This window comes from Hyperolius riggenbachi, chromosome 2 (genome assembly GCF_040937935.1).
Source record: "Hyperolius riggenbachi isolate aHypRig1 chromosome 2, aHypRig1.pri, whole genome shotgun sequence".
NCBI classification, from domain to species: Eukaryota; Metazoa; Chordata; class Amphibia; order Anura; family Hyperoliidae; genus Hyperolius; species Hyperolius riggenbachi.
Genome location: NC_090647.1, coordinates 127,538,711 through 127,565,857, shown reverse-complemented (window position 1 = coordinate 127,565,857; position 27,147 = coordinate 127,538,711). Strand labels below are relative to the sequence as shown.

Here is a 27,147-nt window from a genome sequence, read left to right as displayed (position 1 = left end):
TTAGCGTTACCGGTCCCTTTTCCTGGAACCTCTTATATGTATTACATTTATGACTGCATGCCGACAAAAAGCATGTTACCTGTGCAAAGAAAACAGACATTTCCCGCATTTAAAAGACAGTTTTCCCTTTGAAACTTTAAAATCGATTTTCTCAAAAACTATAAGCTCTTTTTGCTAAATTTTTTTTCCTCTTGTACCCACTCCCAAGGTGCACATACCCTGTAAATTTGGGGTATGTAGCATATAAGGAGGCTTTACAAAGCACGAAAGTTCGGGTCCCCATTGACTTCCATTATGTTCGGAGTTCGGCTCGAACACCCGAACATCGCGGCCATGTTCGGCCCGAACCCGAACATCTAGATGTTCGCCCAACACTACACGTGACCCGTTCGGCCAATCACAGCGCTAGCCGAACGTTCGGGTAACGTTCGGCCATGCGCTCTTAGTTCGGCCATATGGCCGAACAGTTTGGCCGAACACCATCAGGTGTTCGGCCGAACTCGAACATCACCTGAACAGGGTAATGTTCTGCAGAACCCGAACAGTGGCGAACACTGTTCGCCCAACACTAGTTGTAATAGATCATTTTACCAGATTTGCTCAAGCATATGCCACAAAGAACAAATCGGCAAAGACTGTTGCAGATAAAATATTCAATAACTATGTTCTGAAATTTGGATTTCCTACAAAAATTCACCATGACATGGGCAGAGAATTTGAGAAACAACTATTTGCAGCCTTAAGCAAGTATGGTCGCATCCAAAATTCCCATACAACTCCATATCATCCTCAAGGCAATGGACAAGTTGAAAGATTCAATCGCACCCTGCTTTCCATGCTCCGTACTCCATCACCAGAGTCAAAGAAAGACTGGAAAAACTCTCTTGCTAAAGTTGTCCATGCATATAATTGTACTAGAAGTGAGGCTACAGGACATTCTCCATTTTACCTACTTTATGGACGATCGCCCAGACTACCAATTGACAACATGTTTGATACTCCTGTAACTGAAAAATACAAGACTTACACAGAATATGTGAAAGCTTGGACAAAGAGAATGAATGAAGCCTATGAAATTGCTTCAAAGACTGCCAAGACAGCAGCAGGAAGAGGTAAAGAATATTATGACAAGAAAACCCATGGATCTGATATTTTACCAGGTAGCAGAGTACTTGTAAGGAATCTTACTGAAAAAGGAGGTCCAGGAAAATTGAGATCTTACTGGGAAGATTCTGTATATGTAGTTCTTAAAAGACAGAATGAAGATAGTCCAGTTTATGAAGTTAAACCAGAGACTGGCAAAGGTCGATCAAGAATTCTACATAGAAATCTGCTATTGCCATGTGACTTTCTACCAGCAGACCCAAGTAAAGTCATGCCAAGAACGGTTGTCACAACAAAACCAGTCAAGAACCAAAGGAACACACATCAGTCTAAGCAAAACTCAGATGTGGAGTCAGAAAGTGAATCAGACAATGAACAAGAACAATGGAGGACTTTCATTCCTTTATCCGATGACTTTATAAGGGAAGATAGTACACAACTAAATCCAGAAGCAGAAGAATTTTATCCTCATGAGTTGGATATGACTGAACTTCCTACAGAGGATAGTACAAGAGATGATCTTCATGAAGATCAGACTCCAACACCAGAATGCTTATCAGGAAATAATGCAGAAGAGATTCCAGCATCTGAAAATTCCAGAGACAATGTTGAAAGTGAGCACAGTGACCATGAGGATGATGCTGACACAGAGCATCTATGCAGAAAACCACCCACCAGAAACAGAAGACAGCCAAAGACTTTAACCTATGATTCTTTGGGTGAACCAAGACTTGTACCAAGAACCACAACAGTACATGCTATGGACTGTGGTAATATTTCATCTGTTTACCCTGAATGGTATTTGAGTCCAGAATACTTTGTTGGAGATTGCAGAGACTGGTAAACACAGAATAATATGTTGAAAGTTTGAGTTTTAATGCCTTAATTTTTAGGACTTTCATGGACCTATGCAGTTAATGTTATTTTATGATGTTTTGGTAAATGCATACTGATGTATATTTCATGGTTTATGAACCACAAGTAGTATTCCAAGGGATGATGAAACTAGAAAGTGAAAAAAGTTGGCCGAAAGTGAAACTAGGATAACAGGTACAAGGACAAAGTATTGTTCTAAGATTAAAGTAAGGGACAAGGAAATCCATAGAGTGTCCCCTAGTTCACCATCATCCTTGAGTCTGATAAAAGTTTCTTTGCACACAAAGTTGTGATAAAAAAAAAAGGATTTGCAGACAAAACTTGCTGTATTAGCAAGTAGACCTCATTAAGAACTATGGCGCGCAATAGACCTGGTAAGAACCTGTGATTAAACTAACATGGGAATAATTTATCACAGAGAGAGGATAATTCCTTCACTAAACGCTTAATTCCCAAACAACTGTCAGACTCCAACAGAACAGTGTTCATGCATTTTGGAATATCAGATTTGCTTATGTTGGGGACAACATAAACTTTTGTGGGGGAGAGTGTAAAGTATGTATAAAATAGGCACCCCCCAAAATAAATGTTTTCCTGTCAGTTTCATAAATGTATATAATCATAAAAGATCCAGATTTGAAACCCTGGGATTCTATAGAGAGGACACACAAGTTCTCCCCAGCATAGCTGTAGCACTTCCTGTGTTAGAGGGAACCACTTGTACATTCTAGGTTGGTGGGGAGATTTTATGTAGTTACACTGACCCTGCCCTAATGAAAGAATGCCCTCCATCTCATTCCATGTATGATGATTCTTTTTCTAAGTGTTAGTTTTGCTAAACTTTACTTGTTAGACAGTTTATGATCTCTCATATGCTAGGGAAAGAGGTTAGAACAGTATAGACTCAGGGCAGCTTCCCTGATACCCAGTGCAGTGACTGATTTTAGGACATTGCATGTAGGGTTGCCAGGTGTCCGGTTTTACACCGGACAGTCCGGTTTTTGTGCGCTGTGTCCGGTGAAAAAAGGCATGCTAAACCGGACAATTAAGTTGTCCGGTTTAGAGCCCCCCCCCGCAGCGCAGGAGGAGAACAGCGCAGCAGAGAGAGAGCTGGGAGCAGCGGTGGAGAAGGGGGGCAATCTCCCCCCCCTTCCCTCACCTTAGGGTGCTCTCTCTCCCCCGCTGTCTCCTCCAGGATGATGTGCAGGCTGGCGAGTGGCTGCAGGCTGAACTTACCTCTGTGTCGCTCCAGCGCCGGAAGTTCGGGTCCCGCAGCCGCTGAGATTCGACTCAAAAAAGATCCGGATCAAAGATCCGAATCATTCATGAGCCGGACAACACTAATCAGTCTGAATAGTTTTGTCCGGCTCATGAATGATTCGAATCTTTGATCCGGATCTTTTTTGAGTCGAATCTCAGCGGCTGCGGGACCCGAACTTCCGGCGCCTGCGACACAGAGGTAAGTTCCGCCCGCAGCCACCCGCCAGCCTGCACATCATATTGGAGGAGACAGCGGGGAAGAGAGAGCACCCTAAGGTGAGGGAAGGGGGGGGAGATTGCCCCCCTTCTCCACCGCTGCTCCCAGCTCTCTCTCTGCTGCACTGTTCTCCTCCTGCGGGGGGGGGGGGGGGGGGGGGCACCTGGCTACCTAACCTATTCTGGGCACATATAGCCCCTGGCTACCTATTCCGGGCACATATACCCCCTGGCTACCTATTCTGGGCACATATAGCCCCTGGCTACCTATTCTGGGCACATATACCCCCTGGCTACCTATTCCGGGCACATATAGCCCCTGGCTACCTATTCCGGGCACATATAGCCCCTGGCTACCTATTCTGGGCACATATAGCCCCTGGCTACCTATTCTGGGCACATATAGCCCCTGGCTACCTATTCTGGGCACATATAGCTCCTGGCTACCTATTCTGGGCACATATACCCCCTGGCTACCTATTCTGGGCACATATACCCCCTGGCTACATATACTGGGACATATATACCCCTGCCTACGTATACTGGGACATTTACACCCCTGCCTACATATACTGGAACATATATACCCCCTGGCTACATATACTGGGCACATATATCCCTGGCTACATATACTGGGAACACTGGCTGTTTGTCATTATGTGCATTTAGTGGTGAAAAGCTGTCTCTTTTGTGCATTTACTGGTGAAAAGCTGTCTCTTATTATGTGCATTTACTGGTGAAAATCTGTGTCTTATTATGTGCATTTACTGGTGAAAAGCTGTCTCTTGTGCATTTACTGGGGAAAAGCTGTCTCTTATTATGTGCATTTACTGGCGAAAAGGTGTGTCTTATAATGTGCATTTACTCGTGAAAAGCTGTCTCTTATGTGCAGTTACTGGTGAAAAACTGTCTCTTATGTGCACTGGACCAGTACTACTGGTGAGGACAGTTAGTGACATGGCTATGTACTCTGTAATGTGCTGCAGAAGATGTCAGTGCGATATAAATACTATAAAAATTTTTTTTAAAAAGCCCATTGCTTAGCCCCACTCTACATAAAAGTGCGCTTCTGACTCCGCCCCTAACTCCACCCCTAACTCCACCCCCTGTCCGGTTTTCTCCATCAGCCAACCTGGCAACCCTAATTGCATGTGGCAGACATAGTGAGCACATGTTATGCAGATTGCTGTTATATGTGATATGCTGCACTGTATTTGCATTAATGTTATTTCTGAGCAATATGATGCTGTGTTATGTATGATTTTATGTAGTTACACTGACCCTGCCCTAATGAAAGAATGCCCTCCATCTCATTCCAGATTGTTAAGATTGTTTGATCTTCAATAAACACCCAGCCTCTACCCACCCCTATCGCACTGTGGAGTTAATTCATCATATGTGTAACACAGTCTCTCAGTGATACTGCAATAATATCCAGAGATCCCACAGAGGAAATTCACGTGTACTAAAGTTTATGATCAGACTCACTAGATCCTTTGACTCTTAGATAGCACCAAATCTCGCTGCGAAGGGTTTAAGCCCCCTTCTCAGCTGTCTGGCCGTCTCCCTGCAGTCACACTGTGTCTTGCATCAAGACAGGAACTTATTCTTCCTGCAGTCACACTGTGTCTTACACAAAACAGAAGCTTCCTCCTCCTGTGTAGCAATACTTTGTGTTCCCCCACTACAGAGGCACACTAATCCATTCCTTTTAGACCAATAGTACCTCAAATAAACATAATACTTTTCATAGTGCAACACCGTTTAATAAAATAAACATATAAAATTTAAAAGCACTCACAAACATCAGGTGATTTCAATAGCATAGAGTTTTGACCGGACTCTCCCTGTGCGCCGCTCCGGATCAGCGCTCAGCAAGATGTCGGCCCTCTCATGCAGGGGCTACGTGCGAGGAGGCAGAGCTACGAACCACGGGGAAGTTTGATTGCATGAGAGGGCCGACATCTTGCTGAGCGCTGATCCGTAATGCTAATTTTAAGACAACTGTTTTTTTCCTCAAAAAAGAAAATTGTTCTTTGAAATAAGATATTTTACAATAAATGGTCACGTGTTCCACTATTTATTCATAAGGCTGTGGCAACACACAGCGGTGTGTTGCATAACACATGCATTATAATGTGTGTGAACTAGAATGGAGACTGGACCTGGACATTCATTCAGAGCCGGCATACAGTGAGTTATAATAACTCAATTAGTTACAATGCGAAGATGTGAACAGCCCCATAGAATAATATGGGCAGTGAGTTGACATGCAGAATTATTCTGCAATGCAACTGATGCACTGTGGACTAGACTAACCCTTAAACTCTTATTCATGTAATATTGCTGTAAGAGTGATCCTTCCCTGGGAGAATGCAAAAGTCTAGATGATATCAGGCCTAAGCATCCCACATTCTAATGAAAAGCAAGGTTGTTCCATTCTGTTAAAGTAAACCCAAATCTGGCTCTTGGAGCCATCAGATTTGGCCTGATTTCCCTAATGTACATTAGGTTTGGCCCACTCTAGACCACCAGAGAAGCTATATTGAATGGTAAACCCTAGATCACCAGGGAAGCCATATGGGGGGAAGGGAGGCAGCACTAGACACCAAGGAACTGTATAGGGGAAGAAGGGGGCCACTAAACACAAGAAAACTGTATAGGGGAGGGAGGACCACTAAACATCTGGGAATTGTATAGATGATGGAGGACCACTAAACATCAGGGAATTGTATAGGGGATGGAGGGGAGGCTAATAGACACCAGGGAACTTTATAAGGGAGAGAGGTGGCCACTAGACATTGAGGTCGGCCCGCGACTTGCTCCCAGAGCTCAATTTCGGCCCACTTTGTATTTGAGTTTGACACCGGTGCTCTAGAGGCTGTCCCCGTGTTTTTCTTCCATCAGGCTGCTCCAGCACTGGGACCCCTGAAACTCAAGGGCACATGGCCGCACTGCATCTGCACAGTAGCAAGGACCCGCATGGGCTTCAGAGCCTGGGAAAATCAGAGCCAGACTGGGCCAATGCTGTGCATTTAATATAAATACAGTGCATACTGCTGTATTTACCTGGTGCTTCTTCCAGCCCTTAGAAGTCTTTGTGTCTCTCGCCACAGCTCCACTGTGCCTCATGGTTCCACTGTCTGCTCCGTAGCAGCCGGCGACCTTGGTGGTCGCACTCCTGTGGCAGGGAGCGTTCTGCACAGGTGCAGTAGTACTGTGCCTGCCCAGAATGCTCCTGGTCACGGAAGTGTGATGACGAGCGGTATGTGCCCACACTCACGCATGTGCAGAAGCTGTAGCCCCGGCTGGGTTGCTGGCTGCTACAGAGCAGACAGTTGATCAGGTAGACACAACAGAGCTTTGGCGAGAGACACAGGACCATATGCAATTCACTTTTTCTCCTGAGTTTTCTCCTAGGAGATCATTTTTCAGCTTCTGTTTAAAATAACGTTTCAGCACTCTACAATTTAGAAAGTACCAAAAAGTAGGCGAAAGAGTGCTATAAATGTCTGTAAATGGGTTAAAAGGCATTTTATTTACAAGTTTAAAAATATCACCTTGGAGGAAACTCAGGAGAAAAAGTAAGGCTACTTTCACACCAAGACATTGCGTTTTAGGGGACGTTATGGTCGCATAAGGTGCCCCTAACCCAACGCATGGTGGTGTTGAAGTTGGACGTTAGATTGAGCCGCGTTATGTGGCTCTCAAAGCAGCTGCTCCAGGTTAGTGATAGGAAGTCCGGATCTTTTTAAGGATTCGGATCACTTGAATCGGATCATTGAAAAGATCCGCATCTTTGAACCAAATCATTTGAATCATTTTACTAGGGAAGCAGACTGGGTCAAATGACTAGCAGGACAGGACTTTCCCTGCACTGTACATTGGGTCATTGACCTTTCACTGGGCCACAATCAATTGCTTGGTGTGCTTGGTCAGTAGTCCAGCCCAGAAGAGGAGCACAGCTGTAAAAACATATCTAACAAGCTTTTGTCAGATATATTAAGATGATCACTGTGTGACAATGGTGTGGTCCAGGAGGAGATGGGAGACCTCAGCACTATACAGAGGCTTCCTTCTCCTTATCTTGCTTTTCTTTTGTAGTACAGGCTTGCTTTTATAACAACAGCAGAACTGCAGTTGGAAACTTGTAGCTGCTTCAAATCATTCATATGTCATATCTCCTTTGTTGTCATGTCATAATTCACAAACACAGAGCACAGTAAGACTGTAAGTGATGATAAAAAATATAATTTATTATATATTTTGCTTTGCAAAGAGAGTTCCAGTCTTTATATTTGAAGGTGCGGTCTAGTATGTTTCTCCAACCAATTTAATGATGTTACACGTTCTAAAATAAAGAGAAGAAGGCATGATTAAAATACAACCAACCCAAAAGTGTCAGTCTTAAGACATTTATGAAACAACAATTCACTATAAGAAGGTGCATGTAGGGGCGTAGCAATAGGGGGTGCAGAGGTAGCGACCGCATCAGGGCCCTTGGGCCAGAGGGGCCCCGAAGTGTCCACCCTCTATCACAGTATTAGCTCTCTGTTGGTCCTGTGCTGGTAATAATCACTTCTATAGATGCTTTGAATAGTAGTCATCATTAACAAACTGTTCCCCATTCCCTTCTTGCAACTCTGACACTGTGGTTGTCCTTAGCAGGTTTTGGTGCGCCGTATCAATTGTTATGTATAGAGTGCTTGGGGGGCCCCATGTAAAACTTGCACCGGGGCCCACAGCTCCTTAGCTACGCCATTGGGTGCATGTGTAGTGAATGCACATATGGAAAACATAAAATAATGATTTTGTGCCAAAATGTGACAGATTTAAGAGAGTAAAGAGATGCACATATAAGAACTAGCTTAGGGCAAGTTTTAATTTGGCACAGTACCAATTTTGAGCTGCTAAGGATGGAGGTGTCTGAAGCAAGCTAAGCTGCTGTAATGAAATATTAATAAAGCACAAGTTAAGAAAACCTGTATATTTGTTCAAAATAAGCAATAATAAATTGTGTATAATACAAATTATAAAAAAAATTGCAGTTTTTGCAAAATAAAAAAAATTGTAAGATATTTGCTGCACCAGTTCATAGATCCCCATTTCCTTCAGCAGCTTGCTCCTCTCCCCCATAAATCTGAAGCCAAGCTATGCTATTAGTGTGTAGGAAGGCATGGCTTCAGCTGCAAAAAAAAACCCAACAGCTGCAAAAAAACAATTCTCCCTCTAAAATCTGTACTAAATACCCCACCTCCCACTCCCCAGTCTCACTACTGGCCCATCACTGCCCTGTTTGGCCATACTGACTATCTTAACCCCCTTGGTGGTCTGATTCTTTCTGGATTTTAGGGTCTAAAAGTGGTGCAATTTTTTAGCATGCTTTTAGACCCTAAAGCCTGGGAAAAAATCACACTGCAGAGAGATCTGCAGCAGCCCAGCACCCACTCACCTCCCTGGGATGCAGCGCTGTAGTTCTTCCTCCCTCCGTAAGCTGTAACCCTATAGTGAGATTGCTGGCTGTCATCATGAGGACAGATGGCGACCTCACCAGGGGGAAGCAGAGCCTCGGAGGAGAGGAAGAAGAATGGCAGCTGATGTCAGGATCCCCTGTGAGGTGAGTAAAACTGCTCGCTGTGTGCATTGCTCTGCATAGACCTTCTGGCGGCTACCACAAGTTCAGCTCGGGGTAATCGCTCCTAGCATGTTTTTTCCACCCCGAGCTGGACTCGTGATAACCACTAAGGATGTTAAGAAAGGCCCAGTATAGATTTTCTGAATAAAATAAGGAAGCGACTGAGGAGTTGTCCATCTTATACTGGTACGTTGGCCCACAATTTACCATCTGGCTCACCATACTGGACAAGGAGGCTTGGTGTTGATTGCCATTGCACAGTACGGGGGTATTGGGCCTAGCGGTGGGGATACTGTAAATATAAGTAAGAGGCACGGGCGGGGGATCACTCACCTTCCTTGTTCCAACGTGCGCTCCACTGACGCCACTTCCTGCAACGCCGGCCACGTACAATACAGTGGGCGGCGTTGCAGGAAGTGACGTCAGTGGAGCGCACGCTGGAACGAGGAAGAGGTGAGTGATCCCCCGCCCGTGCCTCTTACTGTCTGTCAGCTGCTTACGCTACATTTAAAGCTGGAGGGGAGCGCAGATCGGGGGACCCAGGTGAGGGGGGGGGGGGGGGGGGTCCGACCCCCCTCCCCACTGCTAGGCCCAATACCCCGCCCTGCCAGCTACCCCTCCAGCTCGGCGGCCGGCACCCCCGCACCCACGGACGGGCGGATGCCACCCCTAGAACTTTGCCGCCTGAGGCAAAAGTTTCACCCCGCCTCATGAGCGGGCCGGCCCTGAGTATGATCCATTCTCCTTAGTCTCTCCCCCACCCCCATTAATGTGTGAAAACTGGGGTACAGAGGCATGTCAAGCATGGTGCCCCTTCTTCGCTGGCCATGAGCAGATGTTATTCAGTAACAGCCTCCTTTTCCTTAGTTAGACAGAGTAACCGAAGCAGCTCAGAATGACCCAAAACCACTAGGGGAGGTAATATATTGATATGGATGTCAGGGTTACAGGGATAAACACATGCATATTTACAGTATCCTACAAATATATGATGAGAAATGTATGAGAAGGAGGTTTTCTGTCAATATGAATTTAAGTTATGGTTTAAATAAGGCTGTAAATAAGAAATTACATTGTATATGGATATTAATAAAACAAAACGTACGCTGTTGATCCAGGAGATGTAGGCGGACACTCTGGTGAACACAGTGGGCTTCTGGTAAGCGTTACATCCAAGGGAGGACACAAAGCTAGCAATGCCATGGACCTGGTATGCACCATTGACAAGACAGTTCAGAGGTCCACCGGAATCACCCTGTCATGTGAACACAGAGAGGATAATATCAGTGGTAACATTTAAAAGCTATACCATTATTTTACATAAAGCCTCATTTTTCATTCCATCACAATTAGCTTTAACGTCTTTGTATTTTGTTTAGTATAGTAAAAACTAGAATTAGAAAGCTATCGGACTTACATCGCAGCCAGCCTGGGTTCCATTGCCCCCAGCACACACCATGGTGGTCTTCACAGTGGTGCCCCAGAAGGATCTGGTAGAGCAGGTTGAGTGGGCAACAACGGGCAGAGGAGCCTGCTGGAGGATGGAGGGAGAAGACCCACCAGCTAAAAGAAAAAAGGATCAGCAATATTTTAGCAATGGAAACAGCAACATAGTTAGCTTTCTTTTTAGTATACTTAGTAGCAAAACCTTGGCACAATATTTTAAAATCTGGTATAAATATTTACCTGCCAGTAACATAACTCTTAAGCCCCATCTACATGATACGATTCTTTGTGCGATTCGATTACGATTCTATTTACGATCCGATGAAATCCGACATGTCCGATTGAGATTCAATTCGATTCAATTTGATTTGCCACTGTTTTGTGATCCGGATTTAATCGGATCGTAAATAGAATCGTACTCGAATCGCACAAAGAATCGTATCGTGTAGATTGTGCTTTAGGCTTCTTTCCCACATTTGCATTTTCAGCTGTGTAATAGGTTATGTGATTCTACGCAATCTGCAGGGACATCGGAATAGCAGACTGTACTGACTGCACTGTTTGATTACCCCATCCATGTGTAGCAATCACCGCAAAGTAGAGCATGGTTACCAACTAATTATAGTGACTGGAAAGTGCAACCCCATTGATGAAAACCATTTTGCAATGCAAATGCCATGTTGCAATGGCACTTGCATGTCCCACTGCGCAACTGTGGCAGTTGTATCATGGTAGTCCGCTGATCACGTATCCCATTCCCATCCCCCTACTCAGAGATTGGCAGCTAGTAGCATGCCTGTAGGTATTTTCATCCCTCCTGGTTGACAATCTGTGACAATCGGCTCTCTCCTCCTTTCACTCATACTGCCAGCCTCTTGTGTCTCCATGTACTGGGTCCTGGCTGATAAGGTCATCAGTATGAGTGAGAGGAGGAGAGAGATGATCACTGCAGGAACCAGGAGAGGTGAGTCATACTTAGCCATGCTTATAGCTGCCAAACTGTGCTGGGGTGATTGAGGGGTTAGGAGGGATTGGAGATAGAACACCAGGGCATTACACTCTGGTTAGTGCACTACTTGTTGCCTGCTCTGATGAGCATAGACACGTGCTAGCACGGGGCTGTGCTCATCAGAATCAGATTTATTTCGCCAAGTGCAGCAGTTGCCGCACCTGGAATTGTTTGTGGTACACATCGGCATTGAGCGTAGTACAAAACGGCATTGAAACATAGTAGTACAAATACACATGCGATGAAGAACAGACATAGAATAGAATAGATACATACAGCTATACCAGCTATTTAGGCTAAGGTGCAATTCACTTGAAATGAGGGACATACACAGAGTAAGTACATATGACCTATTTAGGCATGGGACACAGATGTGCTATTGAGTTTTGCTGTGTGTGTGACATCAACGCTACAGGCTAACATTCAAATCTTTTTGCTTCAACTGGTGGCCGAGAGGATGTGAATGGCAAGGCACAAGGGGTTAATTAGTATTCCACTTACTGCTGAGTCTTCCCCATCCACTAATGGTGCAGCTGTGGTTATGAGCCAAGATAGTTCCTTCAGCTGGAAGAGAAGCCAGTCTTACGTAGCTGTTAATAGTAGCACTGGAAGCCAGATGCAGGACAGCAATGTCATAACTGCAGAGAGAATGAAAGACATGTAGGTAATCTCACATAGGTAGCAGTTAGCATCAGTATAGCTGAGCAAAGTTTTTTTGAAACTATTGTTGGCCACCTCCAGGTTGCTGGGTTTTTACCACTTAAGAATTCTGACAATTTTGACATGTAAGCTGTCTCACTATTGAAACCGCAATAACTTTTTTGATGTATTATATATTATATTATATCATACCCAGTGTTGCTTGGGTATGTATTTGGTTGTTGTTGGATCCAGCCACTTTTTCTATCCTTGACACACATTCAATCAGTGACCAAGTTTGTTAGCTTTGGGCTCCTTGGCATCAATACTGTGCTAATGGAAGCAGTTCAAATTTTTCTATTGAAATCAATCAAAGAAATCTGATTGGCTGTTTGTGGCTGCCCCTTTTCTGAATTTGAACACCATTCATCTAGTGACCAACTGTGCCAAGTTTAAGAACCCTTTAAAAAATTGGTTGTTGTTGGCTCTGCCCACTGTTTGTAACCATGGCACACTGTCACTCAATCACCACGTTTGTGTGTTTTGGGGTCCTTGGCATCAATAATGTGAGAATGGAAGCAGTTTATCAATTAAAGAAATCTGATTGGCTGTTTATGGCTGTTTATTATTGTGAATCCCAGTCACCAAGTGAACGACTGTAGCCAGCTTGAGGCCTCTGCCATTAACAATATAAGAATGGCAGACATTTAAATATTCCCCTTGAAAATCAATTTGTGAATTTTGAATGGCTGTTGTAGGCTCCCCTACTTTTCTGAATATAAATATCAGTCACCCAGTGACCAACTGTGCCAAGTTTGAGAACCCTGCAATTAACAGTGTCTGCAGGCTGCAGTTTGCATTTTCCCATTTAAAAGGAATGGCTGAAATTTAATTAGCTGTTTTATTTTTTTTTCCTGTGACAACCTAGGCTATCTTTGGGCAATTTTTTTTTTCAAAAATAGTTGTATTTCATAGGCATTTTAATAGGAAAATACAGGTGTGAATGCAGAAAATACTAATTTCTTTAACCTTTCACCATTACTAATTTTTACATACTGTAAGTTCCACAATTATTTAACGCTGTCCTCAAAATATATTTTTTGCTCTTCCAGGGGAAAATTATACCACATACCGTATGCCATATTTCATTACTAGTTGGGCATGTAGTGGACTATTATCACCAGCCTGTGTGTCTGTAGTGATTAGATATGCTGTAAAGAGGTATTGCTTGCTAGCCAACAGCACAGCAATGCATCTGAAGAGCATTTGGGACCCGAACTGTCACCTTAGTAATCGCATCCAATGGCTACAGGCGGCAGTCATTAAAGGTATCCGCAATTCTTTCTTCCAGCAAAAATAATACAAATTAAATAAATATATTTTTTAGTGTGACTGTAATAATTTTTTTTAACTGTTCAATTTCCAACAGCAGCAATCACTAAGCTATGAATGGGTGCGCGAGCATGGGCGTTGGTGGAGCGTGCATGCCTGGGCAGGAGCGCGCTTATACATGCTTTTTAAAACTTTGTTGACCAATTGATGCCTTGTCACATATGCCCTATTAGGTTTATATTCCATATTTTGCAAAATGTTTTAAATGAAATATATTTAGGTTTTGTTAGTTGGCGTCATACCCGGCAGCCCCATTGTTGGTGTTCCAGGAAGCATGAATGCGGATTGTAGACACGGAGATCGCCTGTTCAGTTCCATCATTGTTGCTCAGGTCGTGTTCCCCCAACACCACACGATAGGTGGCAACTCTAAACACAGATAAAGGTACAGTGAGCTTAAAGAAAGGTTCAACTCTATTGATTTTCTTTTTTTAATTTTATAGCATATAATATTATATAATATAAGCAAAATTTTATATTTTTAAAATGAATTCTCTGTTTCAACCAGTAGTTACCAATAGTTTTTTTTTTACTGCCCAAAATATCTTTTTCTTACTTGGAAACTGCTTAGTTCATATCTTTGGTACTCTTAAAAAGGGCTTGAGGTAAAACTATGTAATAAAGTGTACTAGGAGTTCTTGTTATTATGGCTATAGCGGCTCAGGCAGAATTACTATAAAATAACCATAATTAAGGTGATCGATGGACCCCAAATTACGTGAGCAAAGGGAAAAAAATAGGCAATCAGGGGGGAAATATTTGTTTCATTCAACAAGATTACCTTGCTCAGGAAGAGCCGTCTTTTGGCTTCTACCTGCGGCCAAATTAGTACACGGAACATATGTACTCAGATGAAAGCCTCTGGATAATCTAGAAGCTTCCCTTCTCCTCCTTGCCTCACTGTTACCATCTATGGACCCTCTAAGCATATCTGGCAAGCTGTTGTCTGATGTGTTTTGTGGCCATGCTCCTGCTGTGTACAAGAGTGGCTGCACTGCACCTGCACGGTCACACCTGCACGGTAAGCCAAAGCAGGTCGCCCATGAGTGGCTCTGTGCTACTCTACAGGTGCGGCAATACTCATACAGGTGCAGTACAGCTGCACTTGTGCATAAAAAATACGTGCTGTAAACCTGAAAACAATACAGAGGATACTGGAAATGGTACTGTGTGCAGTCTTCTGGAAAAGAATTGAACCAATGACGTAAACAGATAAATAAGAATTCTGGTATGTCCCTTATGCCAACAGTGGAATACTGCCCTGGTGGTAAACAAGGAAATGTTTTGACAGGTTTTTTTTTTTTTTATATCGTTGGTCACTGGCCAGATCATAATTCACATTGGTAGGCAAAGTCAATTTAAAGTTATGCAGAAGACTACATTTTCATGGGAATCCAAGCCTTTAAGAGGATTTTAACCAAACATTAAATGTCACCCCAATCAGTAGCAGATACGCCCTTTCCCATAGGAAACATTTACCTTTTCTTGATTAGATCATTAGGGGTGTGTGTGTCTGAAAGTGTGGTGAAACCCCTCCCACAGGGTGATGTCATGACCACGGTCATGTCAGTTTCCTTTGAACCTTGTTGCATTGTGGGAAATAACGTCTGTTTCCAACTGCCAAGCAAACAGTATTTCCCTCTGTGCATTTGTAAATCTATAAAAAAACAACCTTTTAGCCTATCACATTGGTGAGTGTGGTTATAGATAATGGAAGTTGGCTCTGTCTAGTTTTTTCTTGTCTGCCAGTAGCATAAATGATGACATGCTGGCTCATTGTGGATCAAACGACATGAACAAATAACATAGCTCGTATACATCATTTCTTGATCTGTCTTTTATTTATTAACTTCTCGTTTTGTAATGTATTTATTTACCCATCTTCCCCACGTTCACACACACACACACACGCACACGCACACGCACACGCACACACGCACACACACACACGCACACACACACTAATATTTTTTATCATTACTCTTATAGTCTCAAATAGTCATTGGGTCAGGTAGTCTGCAGTGGATTTTGCATTGTGATAATGCCACTGGATACAAGTTTCTTAAACCTGTCCATGTGACTCCCCAACGGTGCATGTCTTGCAGGCAACCTCACCTATGCACAGGTGGGGTAATTAGTGTCTCAGCTACATCAAATCCACCTAGCTGAGACTCCAATTACCCCACATGTGTATAGGTGAGGTTGCCTGCAAAACGTGCACCTTTGGGGAGTCACAAGGACAGGTTTGAGAAACACTGCCTTAGAGATATGATTATTCCCACAGTTTAACTTCAAGTGGTACAATGTTTTCTCTGGAAAGGATTAGACCAAGTATAAGCAGCCCCCCCAGTTTAGGCAGCTGGAGAGTGACCCCTGAGTCTGGGTTGCCAGATTGTACCACCCCTAGTTTAGGTAGCTGGTGAGTCTTCCTCCTCTCCTCTGGGGGGTGCTCTATTTCTTTGCTGAGATCTCTGAGGGACAGAAAGCTAACGTACACCGCATCATACTGTGCTTGTAAGTCCACTGACTAGGAGGATAGACATGGAGGAAATCCATGATTGCCACAACAAGACCTTTAGAAGTAAGGAGTGTTTTTTAACCCTGAATTTAGTTTTAAATTAGGGTTGTATGGCTAAATGGTGTTTAGGGCTGCCATCTTACTTTGCTCCTTAGATTCATCTTTACTACTTACTGCCTGGTGCTAATGGAATTTTTTTTAACATACTTTTGCAGGACCTTATAATCTGTAGCAAGATGCTCAGGTCATCTGAGACTTTTGTAAAATAAGATTCTTCTGTGAAAGGAATAAACTTCGGCCACCAAACTGTTTGTAGTTTTGACATTTTTACCTATCTACGCAGTGAGCGGCAGTCAGGACGCGGTTGGCACGGATGAGGGAGCCTCCGCAGGTGTGGTACCAGCTGCTGCCAGAGATGTACTGGAGAGATACCTGGGAGAGAAAACATTATAATGATTGCACTGTATTATGACAATTACAGAATACCCGGATAGCTCATGGTGACTCAGAGCCAATAGGACCCAGATCCAGTGTGACAAAGACTGTGTTTTTTTTTTGGGGGGGGGGGGTTGCAGGCACATCGGGGGTGACCCAGAATATTTGCCCTAATGTTTTAGATTTTTAAGGTGCCCCTTAGTGATACAATCTTGAATGTACTGTCTCACCACCTCCATAACTACCTAAAGTATCCATGCAAAGTGTATTCTCTAAGTTTACCTTTCTACTACGTAGATTTGGTTTGATTGTACCATCAAGATTGTATTGTTGATGGGCACCTTTAGGGCTGATTTACACTGAATGCTGAAAAACTGACACATTTTAACTGACCAGTTTGTCTGCAGAACTGCATTGTGAAGCAGCTCTCGTTAAAATGCCTAGATATGAACTGACCCATAGGGAAACATGGTCATTTCCTTCACCTGTGATGCACATCAGTTGTCCGATCAGTTACAGTATAACTGAAAGCAACTGATTCCAGGGCTGGATCTAGTAACAACGGGACCACCGGGCACAATTAACCTGGGGACATGCCTGACAGACCCCCCAACAAAGTGGCATTAGGGGCCTTCTCCTAAGGACCACTATCGCGAAAAAGTAGGCAGTTAAAATCTGAACCGACAGGTTTTGGGCCATTCCATCCCCTCGTGGGGGATTCTTAGGCCCCATTTACACTTAATCAGTTGGTACGCGTTTTTTTTCTTCTCCATAGCAGTGCATTATGAAAAATCTTTTTAGTTAAAACACATATAGTGTGAACTGAGCCACTGGTTAACATGGGACAGAGTGTCGGGCTCCCTCTTCCTGAAAGATGTTGTCATCATGCCAGCTGTCTTTCGTCATCACAGCGGCCGGCGTGACAGTACTGCGCATGCAGCCGGCGTGATGACGACTAGCGTCATCTTTCAGGAAGAGGGAGCCCGGCACTCGGTCCCGGTGTTGCCGGGAGCCATTTCTGAGCAGGGACTGGGAGAGGAGCCAGAAGGACGCCGAGGGACCTCCCGACCTACGGTGGGCTGGAGAAAGCCCCAAGTTCAAATTTTGTTTTTATTCACTGCTCGGAGTCCCTTTAAGTGGGGCCCTCAAGATTTTCTTTGTTTTCAACAGCATTCCCTGAACAGCAGTTTAACTGCCAAAATAGTATGATACCAGCCGGCCTCTCTACTCACTTACACACTGCAACTGCTGTTTAGGAAATGCTGTTGAAAACAAAGAAAACCCTGAGAATCCCCCATGAGGAGATGGACTGGCCCAAAACCTGTCGGTTATGTCAGACTTTTTTTGCGATAGTGGTCCTTTAATTCCCCCAAGCCAGCTTCCCCCAAACTTAATTGTGTCCCCAAGGGCCCCTGAAGAGTGTGGCAGCAACTCCTCCCTTAATTCATGGCACCGTACGTTCCCATCTTCATCCTCACAGCTATGCCTCTCCTCCATGACCCAGTGCATGCCTCTCCTCCATGACCCAGTGCATGCCTCTCCTCCATGACCCAGCGCATGCCTCTCCTCCATGACCCAGTGCATGTCTCTCCTCCATGACCCAGTGCATGTCTCTCCTCCATGACCCAGTGCATGTCTCTCCTCCATGACCCAGCGCATGCCTCTCCTCCATGACCCAGTGCATGCCTCTCCTCCATGACCCAGTGCATGCCATCAGGTCACTGACAAGGTGTGGTCAGCGGGGATGAAGAAGGGAAGGCACGGAGCCACAGACGCATGGAGCACCGCGCCAGCCAGGACAGGTGAGTCACTATGACCCTCCTAACTGATCCAGTGTAAACCAGTCCTGTTTTCTGCAGTTTCCAACATTTAAAAAAAGGTGGAAAAATTATATGTTAGGGGTATACTTTAATGTGTGGTAGATGCATTGCTATAGTAGTATGGGGATTATACATGGTTTTCTTCTTATTAATATAATTCAGTATTTATATAGCGCCAGAGGCGGGACAAGGTCCTTCAGCACCCAAGGCTGAGACAGCAAAGTGCGCCCCTCCATCCCTACCACCCCAGCCATCACACACTGATTGCTATTAGACTAATAGGTGCACCATGGCCCCCAACCTCCCCAACACCTTACTCTCTAGTTATCTGGCTTGCAGTCACTGTCATGTATCCCCTTTTCTTATTTCTTTCTGCTTCAAACACAATTAGGAATGACAGCTGAATGAATTGTGCGCTCCCTCCTACATTGCGCCCTGAGGCTGGAGCCTCTCCAGCCTCTGCCTCGGCCCGGCCCTGTATAGCGCCAACATCTTACGCAACCCTGTACAGTATATATATTGTCACTAACTGTCCCTCAAAGGAGCTCACAATCTAATCCTTACCATTGTCATATGTCTGTGTATGTAATGTAGTCTAGAGCCAATTTTGGGCAATTAACTTATCTGTATGTTTTTGGGATGTGGGAGGGAACTGGAGTGCCTGGAGGTAACACATGCAGACAAAAGCTGAACATACAAACCCCTCACAGATAGTGCCCCAGCTGGGATTAGAACCAGGGACCCAGTGCTGCAAGGCAAGAGCGCTAACCTCTATGCCAATGTGCTGCCTCTTATAGCTATGCATTTTATATCCAAGCTTCCTCTACATAATAACTGCAATGTGCCCCTGTGAGCTTCTATGTATATGAATAGCAGCTTCTGCTGTAGCCTTATGTCTCACCTGCCATGGCCAGGCATTCTTAGCGGAATTGGTTCCTCCCACTACACGTGCATTGTCCTGAGAATCTTCAATGTACTGAACATCAAGGCAGTGTCCTTTAGGAAGAGGAATGAGATACATTTAATGACATGCATTTTTATTGGTTAATCACTCATATATGAATTATAAATATATAATATTATAAATTAAAAAAAAAAAGTTCACACACAGGTGTCAGGTCATCTCCTTAAAGGCCAATCTGCCCAAAAATATTGTTTCCATTTTAGTTTGATTTTGGTCAGCTGAACTTAGTGCCAGCTCGTTACCTCTGAGGCTCTCTGGTAGCAGGAGGTCCCCTTTGTTTTGTTTGTTGCCGCAGAGCCATGAGGGTGCAGCAGAGAAAACTGATTGTTGGATTCACAATAGCTTTGGGGAATGTTATTATTCATCTCTCTAACATTGCTGCACATTACCACATGCCTAGATCTCTACAATGACAGAATGTTTTGACATGAGAATGGCAGTGAAAGAAAATCATATTGTTTCATAACGTTAAGTACACATTATTATCTATAATAAAATTAAAAGTCACTTAAAATACTCTGTACAGCACAATCCCCAGTATCCTACATCAGTGGGGATTGCTTGATTCTGGATACCGGTGCTTGTCGGTTGCTTGAGCAACCGGCCGAAAAGGGGCCAAATGTCCCTGTTAGATACTTACCGAGCCTCCAGCAAAGTCAGTCTCCATGTATTTCCCCACGAGATACGATTGGCTTTCCGGCTTCCCCACTGCACAGAAGCTGGAGTGTCAGCTGACGTGCATCAGGTCATGTGACCCGCCGGCTTCTGTACACAGACGCTGAAAGCCACTAGGAGCCCGCAAGGAGGTACAGGGTCTCTGTCAGCCATTGCTGGAGGCTTGGTAAGAATTTTACTGCTTGCCAGCATCCACAGAAAGCACCCCAAAAGAGGCCCCGTTATATCTCAGGCATGCCGGTTACTTGAGACTTCCAGTTGCCTGAATTCCGGATAACGGGGACTTTGCTGTATATTAAATAAGCACCATATTGCAGTCTTAATTATCTCTATATTATTCTTTGAATCCATATATCTTACCAGAGAGGACGAATGCAGTGAGTAAGAGGAGCTTGAACATTGTGGATAAGTTGATGTGTTGTCAGCTAATACTGCACGCACTTTTATATATACAGTGTAAGCTATTGGAAACATACATGGGAATGTTCACAGATGTCCCATATGCTAAATTTGCCAGATTTGTGTTGGCCTTTATCTCTTAATGAGGAAACGTCAACTGTTGACGCAATCTACACGTAGCTGGAAAGTACAACATGGGAAACTATGCAATTAAGTCTCTGACAAAAAGTGGAAATGAACTCACAAAAAATAACAGAGTTAAAGTGAATATGAGTAACTCTGTACCCCCTGTCTACAGTGCTCTTTACTCTGACCTCCCTTGTGGGTTGCTCGGGTAGTATTTTTTAAAACCTGCCCGGATCCGGGTACCCAGATACCCAGATCCGATTCGGATATCCGGATCCGACCTTGCGGATATTCGAGTGAATTCGGATATCCGACCAAATTACCCGCTGGTACCCAACCTATTCGGGTATCCGGATAGAAAAACCGGAAGTGCCCTTTAACCACTTGCCGACCGCCCACAGCCGATGGGCGGCGGCAAAGTGGATCCCTAAAGGACCGCAATACGCCTAAGGGCGTTGCGTCCTTTTCACATGCCGGGGGAGCGATCGCATCATTGATGACGCGCGCTTCCCCCGGCAACTGGCTCCGCCCACCCGCCGCAACATCGCGGCGGCGGGATGTTAACCCCGTGATCGCAGCTACAAAGTGTATAATACACTTTGTAATGTATACAAAGTGTATTATACAAGCTGCCTCCTGCCCTGGTGGTCCCAGTGTCCGAGGGACCACCAGGGCAGGCTGCAGCCACCCTAGTCTGCACCCAAACACACTGATCTGCTCCCCCCCGCCCCCTGATCGCCCACAGCACCCCTCAGACCCCCCCCTGCCCACCCCCCAGACCACTGTTTGCACCCAATCACCCCCTAATAACCCACTGACTCCCTGTCACTATCTGTCAACGCTATTTTTTTTTTAGTCCCTAAACTGCCCCCTGCTCCCTCCTGATCACCCCCCCACCCCTCAGATTCTCCCCAGACCCCCCCCCCCCTGTGTACTGTATGCATCTATCCCCCCTGATCACCTGTCAATCACCTGTCAATCACCCATCAATCACCCCCTGTCACTGCCACCCAACAATCAGCCCCTAACCTGCCCCTTGCGGGCAATCTGATCACCCACCCACACCAATAGATCGCCCGCAGATCTGACATCAGATCACCTCCCAAGTGCAGTGTTTACATCTGTTCTCTACCCTAAACACCCACTAATTACCCATCAATCACCCATCAATCACCCCCTATCACCACCTGTCACTGTTACCTATCAGATCAGACCCTAATCTGCCCCTTGCGGGCACCCAATCACCCGCCCACACGCTCAGATTGCCCTCTGACCTCCCCTTATCAATTCACCAGTGCATTAATTACATCTGTTCTTCCCTGTAATAACCCACTGATCACCTGTCAATCACCTGCCAATCACCTATCACCCATCAATCACCCCCTGTCACCCCCTGTCACTGCCACCCATCAATCAGCCCCTAACCTGCCCCTTGCGGGCAATCTGATCACCCACCCACACCATTAGATCGCCCGCAAACCCGCCGTCAGATTACCTCCCAAATGTATTGTTTACATCTGTTATCTTCTCTAAACACCCACTAATTACCCATCAATCACCCATCAATCACCCCCTATCACCACCTGTCACCTATCAGATCAGACCCTAATCTGCCCCTTGCGGGCATCCAATCACCCGCCCACACGCTCAGATTGCCCTCTGACCCCCGCTTATCAATTCACCAGTGCATTAATTACATCTGCTCTTCCCTGTAATAACCCACTGATCACCTGTCAATCACCTGCCAATCACTTATCACCCATCAATCACCCCCTGTCACTGCCACCCATCAATCAGCCCCTGTCACTGCCACTCATCAATCACCCCCTGTCACTGCCACCCATCAATCAGTCCCTAACCTGCCCCTTGCGGGCAATCTGATCACCCACCCACACCATCCGATCGCCTGCAGACCAGCAGTCAGATCACCTCCCAAGTGCATTGCATCTGTTCTCTCCTCTAAACACCCACTAATTACCCATCAATCACCCACTGTCACTGCTACCCATCAGATTAGACCCCTATCTGCCCCTAGGGCACCCAATCACCCGCCCACACCCTCAGACCCCAGCCCTGATCACCTCGCCAGTGCATTACTTGCATCTATTCCCCCCACTAATCACACCTTGAGACACCCATCAATCACCTCCTGTCACCACCTGTCACCCCCAAGCACACCTACCCATCAGATCAGGCCCTAATTTGCCCCCCGTGTGGGCTCCTGAACACTCGGTCAAACCCTCAGATCCCCCTCAGACCCCCTTCCGATCACCTCCCCAGTGCATTGAGTGCATCTATTTTCCCCTCTAACCACCCCCTGAGACACCCATCAATCACCTCCTGTCACCCCCCCTAGCACTCCTATCCATCAGATCAGGCCCAATAAAACCTGTCATCTAAAAGTTAGCGAAAATTGATTTTTATTGTTTTTTTTTTTACAAAGTGTCATTTTTCACTAACTTGTGATAAAAAATAAAATCTTCTATGAACTCGCCATACACCTAACGGAATACCTTGGGGTGTCTTCTTTCTAAAATGGGGTCACTTGTGGGGTTCCTATACTGCCCTGGCATTTTAGGGGCCCTAAACCGTGAGGAGTAGTCTAGAAAACAAATGCCTCAAAATGACCTGTAAATAGGACGTTGGGCCCCTTAGCGCACCTAGGCTGCAAAAAAAGTGTCACACATGTGGTATCGCCGTACTCAGGAGAAGTAGTATAATGTGTTTTGGGGTGTATTTTTACACATACCTATGCTGGGTGGGAGAAATCTCTCTGTAAATGGACAATTGTGTGTAAAAAAATCAAACAATTGTCATGTACAGAGATATTTCTACCACCCAGCATGGGTATGTGTAAAAATACACCACAAAACACATTATACTACTTCTCCTGAGTACGGCAGTACCACATGTGTGGCACTTTTTTACACCCTAAGTGCGCTAAGGGGCCCGAAGTCCAATGAGTACCTTTAGGATTTCACAGGTCATTTTGCGACATTTGGTTTCAAGACTACTACTCACGGTTTAGGGCCCCTAAAATGCCAGGGCAGTATAGGAACCCCACAAATGACCCCATTCTAGAAAGAAGACACCCAAAGGTATTCTGTTAGGAGTATGGTGAGTTCATAGAAGATTTTATTTTTTGTCACAAGTTAGCGGAATATGACACTTTGTGAAGAAAAACTATTAAAATCAATTTCCGCTAACTTGTGACAAAAAATAAAATCTTCTATGAACTCACCATACTCCTAACGGAATACCTTGGGGTATCTTCTTTCTAAAATGGGGTCATTAGTGGGGTTCCTATACTGCCCTGGCATTTTAGGGGCCCTAAACCATGAGGAGTAGTCTTGAAACAAAAATGACCTGTGAAATCCTAAAGGTACTCATTGGACTTTGGGCCCCTTAGCGCAGTTAGGGTGCAAAAAAGTGCCACGCATGTGGTATCCCCGTACTCAGGAGAAGTAGTATAATGTGTTTTGGGGTGTATTTTTACACATACCCATGTTGAGTGGGAGAAATATCTCTGAAAATGGACAATTGTGTGTAAAAAAAATCAAACAATTGTCATTTACAGAGATATTTCTCCCACCCGGCATGGGTATATGTAAAAATACACCCCAAAACACATTATACTACTTCTCCTGAGTACGGCGGTACCACATGTGTGGCACTTTTTTGCACCCTAACTGCGCTAAGGGGCCCAAAGTCCAATGAGTACCTTTAGGATTTCAAGGGTCATTTTGAGACATTTGTTTTTAAGACTACTCCTCACAGTTTAGGGCCCCTAAAATGCCAGGGCAGTATAGGAACCCAACAAATGACCCCATTTTAGAAAGAAGACACCCAAAGGTATTCCGTTAGGAGTATGGTAAGTTCATAGAAGATTTTATTTTTTGTCACAAGTTAGCGGAAAATGACACTTTGAGAAAAAAATCACTTAAAATCAATTTCCGCTAACTTGTGACAAAAAATAAAATCTTCTATGAACTCACCATACTCCTAACGGAATACCTTGGGGTGTCCTCTTTCTAAAATGGGGTCATTTGTGGGGTTCCTATACTGCCCTGGCATTTTAGGGGCCCTTAACTGTGAGGAGTAGTCTTAAAAGCAAATGTCTCAAAATGACCCTTGAAATCCTAAAGGTACTCATTGGACTTTGGGCCCCTTAGCGCAGTTAGGGTGCAAAAAAGTGCCACACATGTGGTACCGCCGTACTCAGGAGAAGTAGTATAATGTGTTTTGGGGTGTATTTTTACATATACCCATGCTGGGTGGGAGAAATATCTCTGTAAATGACAATTGTTTGATTTTTTTTACACACAATTGTCCATTTACAGAGATATTTCTCCCACTCAGCATGGGTATGTGTAAAAATACACCCGAAAACAAATTATACTACTTCTCCTGAGTACGGCAATACCACATGTGTGGCACTTTTTTGCAGCCTAACTGCGCTAAGGGGCCCAAAGTCCAAAGAGCACCTTTAGGCTTTACAGGGGTGCTTACAATTTAGCACCCCCCAAAATGCAAGGACAGTAAACACACCCCACAAATGACCCCATTTTGGAAAGTAGACCCTTCAAGGTATTCAGAGAGGAGCATAGTGAGTCCGTGGCAGATTTTATTTTTTTTTGTCGCAAGTTAGAAGAAATGGAAACTTTTTTTTTCTTTTTTTTTTGTCACAAAGTGTCATTTTCCGCTAACTTGTGACAAAAAATAAAATCTTCTATGAACTCACCATGCCTCTCAGTGAATACTTTGGGATGTCTTCTTTCCAAAATGGGGTCATTTGGGGGGGTATTTATACTATCCTGGAATTTTAGCCCCTCATGAAACATGACAGGTGGGCAGAAAAGTCAGAGATGCTTAAAATTGGGAAAATTCACTTTTGGCACCATAGTTTGTAAACGCTATAACTTTTACCCAATCCAATAAATATACACTGAATGTTTTTCTTTTTATCAAAGACATGTAGCAGAATAACTTTCGCGCTCAAATGTATAGGAAATTGTACTTTATTTGAAAAATGATTATGTCAGCACAGAAAGTTAAAAAAGTAATTTTTTTTACAAAATTCATGTCTTTTTTGATGAATATAATAAAAAGTAAAACTCGCAGTGGCAATCAAATAGCACCAAAAGAAAGCTTTATTAGTGACAAGAAAAGGAGGTAAAATTCATTTAGGTGGTAGGTTGTATGACCGAGCAATACACCGTGAAAGCTGAAGTGGTCTGAATGGAGAAAAAGTCTCTGGTCCTTAAGGGGTAGAAAGACTATGGTCCTCAAGTGGTTAAATAGCTTTAAAAAGATTTTTAGGGTAAATGATGCATGTAGCATCATGTTTTTTTAAAAGGAAACACTAATTTATTATTTGGTGGACATAAAATGAAAACAACAACAACAAAAAAAAGCTGTCAATTAACATCAGGACTAGGTTCCAGACAGCGGTCGTGCAGCCCACATTGTGTCCAAAGTCCAATCGTAACTGGGACATGACAGTTTTCAGCCCAGACACCTCCAAAAAATGACACCGCAATTGTGTTTTGGGTTGAATATAGGTGGCGGTATCAGCAGCAGTGGCCTGTGGCACCGTGGCGGTGGGAGCCAGTGCCAGCTTGCTTCAGCCTCTTGAACTCCTCATGCTCAACAACATGTTTTTTGGCCAGATGGGTGATGTAGTTGGAGGTGCCATACTTGTAGGGGTCACAACCTCTGCTCATCTGTAGTTTGCACACATTGCATATGGCAAACTTGCTGTCCAATGAGGGCAGAGTGAAAAACCGCCAGATTGGGGAGGTGAACATTCCCCTGTGGCCTGAATGGGATGCTGCGGCTTTTCTCCCTGTGGCAGTTGGGGGTTTAGTGGTGCGGCTGGTGGTAGTGGCAGAAGGATGTGGTGGGTCCCGCATTCCACGGCCACTGTCTGCAATGCTGATCCTCAGTGCGAAACCCACCGACGCATCCTCCTCCTCAGAGTCAGAGCTGACATCCCCATCCTGTGGATGGTAGTCACGGTCCTTCATCCCATCATCAACATCATACCCCCCCCTCCTCAAAACCCAGAACATCCTCCTCAAACTCCTTGTGGCTAACAGCCCTGAGTTCAATCGTGGCGCCTGGAGCGAAAAGCTCGCTGACTGAGGGTAGGCTGCCCGCTGGGGTCGACACTGACACGGCAGACCTGAGGGTGGCCGTAATGTTGCTCCCTGTCCTCTTGCCCTTGCTGCCCCTCCCCCGGCTGCCGGTGCCAGCAGACACAGTACAACCTATACGTGATGATGTCACCAGATGATGTGGGGTACTTTTACTTTAATGAAATCGGGGTTGGACTTTAAATCAAATCAGCACGGAGTGACAGACCGCAGAGTAGAGGACAGACAGTGCACACTATCTGTCTAACTGTCACACTGACAATGCTCAGCACAGCAGCACTGCAGTAACCTGTAGTAAGCTAACACAGTACTACTCTCTCTAACAACTAACTGCAGTACTAACTAACTATATAATACAATACAATAACACAGTAATCCTATTCCCTAACCTATACTGTCCTGCTGGCCTGCACAGCACACACAGACACAGACAGGACCTAACTGAGTGAATGAAATTAAACAATTACACTAGCTATCTA

At 44.7% G+C, this 27,147-nt stretch overlaps 2 protein-coding genes across 2 annotated transcripts in view; one reads left to right on the top strand and one right to left on the bottom strand.

Moving 5' to 3' along the window:
* Positions 1 to 7,691: 7,691 nt before the first annotated feature.
* On the bottom strand, positions 7,692 to 17,027 carry LOC137544860 (chymotrypsin-like elastase family member 1). Its single transcript, XM_068265954.1, has 7 exons — positions 16,986 to 17,027; positions 16,426 to 16,526; positions 13,820 to 13,945; positions 12,048 to 12,184; positions 10,509 to 10,654; positions 10,197 to 10,346; positions 7,692 to 7,807 (listed from the first exon to the last, which is right to left on the bottom strand). The coding sequence occupies exons 1-7, from the start codon at positions 17,025 to 17,027 to the stop codon at positions 7,799 to 7,801; spliced, it is 711 nt and encodes a 236-aa protein (XP_068122055.1). The 3' UTR covers positions 7,692 to 7,798.
* A 1,239-nt stretch (positions 17,028 to 18,266) lies between these two features.
* The window catches only part of LOC137544071 (chymotrypsin-like elastase family member 1), a 39,930-nt gene continuing 31,049 nt past the window's right edge, over positions 18,267 to 27,147 (top strand). The window contains exon 1 of the mRNA XM_068265135.1: positions 18,267 to 18,331. Coding sequence (XP_068121236.1) covers positions 18,274 to 18,331 — 58 coding nt within the window. The 5' untranslated portion in view covers positions 18,267 to 18,273. The remainder of the gene's footprint in view (positions 18,332 to 27,147) is intronic.